This window comes from Pocillopora damicornis, chromosome 1, assembly GCF_964200805.1.
Source record: "Pocillopora damicornis chromosome 1, jaPocDami1.2, whole genome shotgun sequence".
In the NCBI taxonomy this organism is placed as follows: Eukaryota; Metazoa; Cnidaria; class Anthozoa; order Scleractinia; family Pocilloporidae; genus Pocillopora; species Pocillopora damicornis.
Window position 1 is genome coordinate 21949787 of NC_142670.1, and position 5002 is coordinate 21954788.

Consider the following 5002-nt stretch of genomic DNA (forward strand, 5'->3'; position numbering starts at 1 on the left):
AGCAAAAAGACTGTGTATCCTATAAACAGGCAAAAAGTAGCTTGATGCTCTAGGTTCAAAGTTATTTGCGTCCCACACACAAAGGGTATTAAAACTTCCCAAGCATTGGTTTTGCTGAACAAGGAAACCGGGGTTTCTGAGCATGAAGTAGACAGCTCTGAACTGCAAACGTCACCAGACATCTCTAACTGAACGTTGAAAAGCGCGCGTTTGTATCGAGGACGCGGTATGTCTCGTCCCCAGAGTGAGGCCGAGATCCTTATGCGCATGACAAATACCGTATGAACGCCAATCAAATGTCCAAAACTATAATCGCGGGATATTTGATCTTTCACTGTCGTTCGTTCACTCGGTCGAGTTTCGTTTCGTTGCGGGCACGTGTTTGGATTCTTCCTCGATAGGATGATGGCTGCAAACGATCCAGTTCAAGAGAGACAGCTTGTTCTTATGGAAAGAATGAGTAGAAGGATTGATTCGATTCTCGAAGGGCAAAAGAAACTAGAAGATACGAATGCAGTCCTTCGGCAAGAAAATGCAAAGCTGAAGAACCAACTTGCGAGTCTGGAAGGGCAGGCAAAGAAGAAAGGCAACAAACGTTCTAAAAGCTCTCGCAGAGAATCAAATGTTGTGATTCCAAATGACTTAAGGGTAAATATTCTTTAATTACTTTAAGGATATAAATTTTTTCAACTTTAGTACCGTTAAGTTGTGTTTGAGAGTTTCAGTTGCGGTGTATCAGAAGCATAAAACGTGTCTTCAAAGACACCGCCATTCCGCCATCACGCGTGTTCTGTGTTAACTTAAAGCACAATATGTGTAGATGTTGGTTCTAGTGCTTATCACAAAGTTGGAACATCCTTGTGCTGAATTCTTGTGCCTATTTTGCAAGCATTTAGCAAAAATACTGTTTACCCAGTTTAAAATTCCACTGTGTACTGTTTACCCAAAAACCCTGCTGACCCTGATTAAAGAAATAAACAAGTTTGTGGTTTGAATTGACTTTTGACATATGATGTTCTTCCATATTATCTTCCAGAAACGGTTTCGGTTCATCTACAAAAAGATGGTAGAAAAAAAAGTGACACAAGGTTTCATCATTGATGAGGAGTATGTTATTTTTTTACCATACATAAGATGATGTATTTAAATAGCAAGGCACTAAGAGAGATGGCATGCAAGATATTAGAATTAAAACTTTACCACCAAGAACTAAATATCTCTCTGACCAGCTTCTTCTAAGGGACTGTTAGTTATCTGTTTTGAGGCCAGTGTTTAGAGTCTGGGGCCAGTGTAAAATATTCAAATTGGGAGTAGGAGGTGGTAAACTTTTAGAATCTGTTATTTCAACTATTATGTTGCTGATAGATTAATACATGCAAATTTTTGTTTTGAGAAATCTTTTCCCTCCAAGAACCAGAAATCCTAATGTCAGTTTGAAGGTGTAAAAAGCATGTAGCTTCTGCACTGTACCAGCAGTGATTAGAAAATTGTCCCTCTTGTATAACTGCTTTACTTGAATTATTATTTCCTTTTTTGGCTGAATAATAATAATAATATTATTATAACTGCCTCTGGCTATTGTTTAAAACAAAAATAACATTCTCATTTTTATTACAGTCCACAGTCAGAGAGAAACTAGAGTATTTTTACAAAAGTGAAAGAAGTACTGAAAAAAGAGCATGGAGGAGAAAGCTGCCTATGGACTGACTTACAAATGGAAGGTATTACATTACAGGAATCAAGTTTTAATGTTGTGTGCAAGTTAGAACAAGAAACATTTACCTTGTGCAAAATCAAACAAATTTTCTGAAATATGTTGGACAGAAAACTTAAAAACTAAGAGGGAAAACACAATATTGCCATCATTAATTCTTTTAATTAATATATATCCATAAGCTGATGTTACATATACACATAGACTTGTCATTGTATTGTAATTTTAGGATATCATGCAGCGATAATAATTATTGTTTTTAACTCAACAGCTCAGTTTTATCGGTACTTCAAAACAACTAAAGAAAGAGAGCAGAGGATAAGAAAAGGGAAAAATGAAGAGCATAAAGAAAAGTGCAAAAGGAGCAGGCGTTTGCTAAATGTAAGGACTAGCTAAGTTGTCTTGCTTTTGCCATGCTAAACCTATATTCAAGAATAAATTTTCAAGATAGTGTGGCTGAAGCATGGCTTCTGAATCAAACGTTTCAATTCAGTTTGACAACAAGTGTTGTTTAATACTGTGGCAAATTTGTGCATGGCATTGTACCACAATACAATGTGGGATAATATACAGCAACAAAAAATGAAACAATGCCATGCACAAATTTGTCATACACTGTAAGTAGGACTGGTATGTTTACAACTGGTGTACAAATACACATTAATTAGGAAAGTCAACCTTGCTGGTAGTTAACCAAATAACATGGGTTTGCTTTAATTTAGTACTGTTTTGTAGCATGAATTTTTTTCTGGGAGTTCTATTTATTGCTGATTGTTATTTTCATATTTTATATCTTTTGTGGGATATCATTTTGAGTTAGAAAAGTATTTCTATTTGACAATAAATTATATGTTTCATAGATATAATTTGGTCTGGTTATTAACTAAATAATGACTAAATTGTTGCTTTTTGTTCCATTAGAAACTGGAAAGGCATCAGTCATCCTATGAGATGCTACAAGCTTCTATGACACCAAAAGAAAAACAGTATTATAGTGAAATCCTTTACATTGATTATATGAGTAGCAAAGAATCAGATTATGAGGAGCAAGAAGATTTCATTACTGGTGAAAAAGAAAAGAAACTGGCAAGATATGTAACCAAGAAGCTATCATGGGAAAGAACAAGCTTGACAAATGCAAAAGCCAGGCTAGACAGAACCTACAAAAATAATTTGACCCCCCATGCCAGGGCAATGGCTAAGCCAAGGAGTGTTGGTGGCATGTCGGAGAGGCCTGCACCTGCTGGCCCACTTTGGGCTGTCAGGCAGATAAACAAAGAGTCGTGATTGAAAAAATACTTAACACTTTTTTGACTTTTTATTCATTTATTTATCATGTATTTAATGGCAAACTGAAGTAATTGTTTTGTTAGAACAAATTATTGTCATCTAGATCACAGGGATAGTTTCTTCCAAGTATTGTTAAATTTATTGACTTATGATGGGGAAAATTTGTTCCTGTCAAGCATAAATAAGCTAGGTATGGGTGACATTTTAACCCTTTAACTCCCAAGATCTGATTGGTAACTATCCTCTCTAGCTGCTACATATTTCCCTGTAACTTAGTTATGAGAATCTGGTGTGATATCAAGACAAAGACCTATACCTGATAAGTTTGAGAATTCTCATTATCTCTTTGCTGGATAAGTTCAAGATATTTTAGGGAGAAGTTACTTGTTAATCACTCCTGGGAGTTAAAGGGTTAATTACAAATAGGCAGTAGCTTTAAGAATGTGTACCAGTGAATTTAAAATAAAAGAAACTTGAAACATATATTGTTTAGTGTGATATGTGACCTGGTGGGTGACAGTTTAGTAATGAAACAACAAAACAATAATATTTCACTGATTTCACAAATTTGATTCAAAACTAAAATAAGCAACAAATTTTGAGCAGATTAATTTGCATTAAATGGTACTTTGACAACATTAAATGTTTGAGCTCTGTTTACTTCAATTAAACAGTACTTAAACATACAGGAATGTTTTGGACACATTTAATGTGCACTTAAACCTGCATTAAGTTTTAGCCTTAAGATAGTATAAGCCAGGTTTAAGTCCAACTTAAATCTAGGTATAAGTGACTTAAACATCAACTTAAACTTATTAAACCTGAGTTTAAGACAGGATTAATCCATGTTTAAGGACACCTAAATATATCTTTTCTCGATGTGCTGGCTAAAAGGTGGTCACCCCACATTGGCAGATGGTGAGGTTTCCTCCAAGGTCTGCTTTACCAGACGTGGAGATTGTTGCCAGAAATCAAATCACATTAAAGTATTAGACTGCGGATCCTACTTTATATACAAACTACAAAATGTCCCTGATTGTGATCTGCGCTACTGTGGCACAGACTGAATGCTATAAGCAAGTCATTCTGCTCAACGAAAGGGTTCAAAAATCGATTTAATTATTGGCACATGCACATTAATGTATAACAGGGACTTTAAGAATTTCACATGATCCACTTTTTATGATTAGTGTTAAACAGTGAATAGTTTGAACAGAAGAGTACCTTTGGACCGCGTAGTTTGATCTTCCAAGTAAGAGTACTCCCTAGAACTTGTGATTTAAGGTTGTCAGTGTTACTGATTGACGTTTCTATAACCTCAGCGGAAATCATCATCAGAGTCGACTGAACATTTGTTGTGTATCCGAGTATTAGAAGAGACTCCCCCCACCCTCAGCTAATGTTAACAACTATGGGCATTAATGAGCTTCCAAATAATCTTATCATCATCTCTATCTGTTCCAATCAAACATCTTCAGTAAGTTTTAAGCAAAACTTTGAGCATTGCATTTTGCTTATTACTAAACGTTTTGAACTCTTGATGTTTGCTCAGGTCATTAGAAACTAAAGCAGCTTTTGATACCCACGCCTTCTGTACATGAAGTTGTTATTCTGTCTGAAAGCCTTCCATGATGGGTCACGGCGGTCCGTGATTATAAGCAAGTTGTTTGCTATGTTCAGTCGTGCTTTCATTAGCATCATAATTTATAAGGATTTTTAAATCGTGTTCGGTGTGTTTTGGATAGAGAAATAAATGATTTCTAGAATTTTTTTAGTCACTATAACATCGATACTCAAACTTTCTGGTGACATATCACGGAAAACTAAAACATTATAATGGGTTATGTGGTTACGATCTACTTTTACCACAACAGTTGTGTTGTAAGCTTCGAATTTTGAAGTACGTTATCTCGGTATATAAGGACTCGGTCAGCTAGGAGTCATAATTTCTTTAGTCAGAAAAGACCGAATATCTAGGAAGCTCTACAAAAGATAGCT

The 5002-nt window shown here is 35.5% G+C and overlaps 2 protein-coding genes across 2 annotated transcripts; both read left to right on the forward strand.

Annotated features, from left to right (window-relative positions):
• Nucleotides 1-402: 402 nt before the first annotated feature.
• LOC149052770 (uncharacterized) lies at nt 403-1206 on the forward strand. The gene is made up of 2 exons (XM_089205600.1): nt 403-648; nt 1037-1206. The coding sequence occupies exons 1-2, from the start codon at nt 403-405 to the stop codon at nt 1136-1138; spliced, it is 348 nt and encodes a 115-aa protein (XP_089061726.1). The 3' UTR covers nt 1139-1206.
• Nucleotides 642-3487, forward strand: LOC149052771 (uncharacterized). The gene is made up of 4 exons (XM_089205591.1): nt 642-1107; nt 1618-1721; nt 1986-2095; nt 2636-3487. The coding sequence occupies exons 2-4, from the start codon at nt 1715-1717 to the stop codon at nt 2999-3001; spliced, it is 483 nt and encodes a 160-aa protein (XP_089061717.1). The 5' UTR covers nt 642-1107; nt 1618-1714; the 3' UTR covers nt 3002-3487.
• The last annotated feature ends 1515 nt before the right edge of the window (nt 3488-5002 follow it).

What these genes read in the sequence shown, in the direction of transcription:
- LOC149052770 (XM_089205600.1), top strand. Translation starts at nt 403, where the DNA reads ATGATGGCTGCAAACGATCCAGTTCAAGAGAGACAGCTTGTTCTTATG. An exon ending in TGATTCCAAATGACTTAAGG is followed by an intron (nt 649 to 1,036) that starts GTAAATATTCTT and finishes ATTATCTTCCAG; the next exon opens with AAACGGTTTCGGTTCATCTA.
- LOC149052771 (XM_089205591.1), top strand. An exon ending in GGAGCAGGCGTTTGCTAAAT is followed by an intron (nt 2,096 to 2,635) that starts GTAAGGACTAGC and finishes TTGTTCCATTAG; the next exon opens with AAACTGGAAAGGCATCAGTC.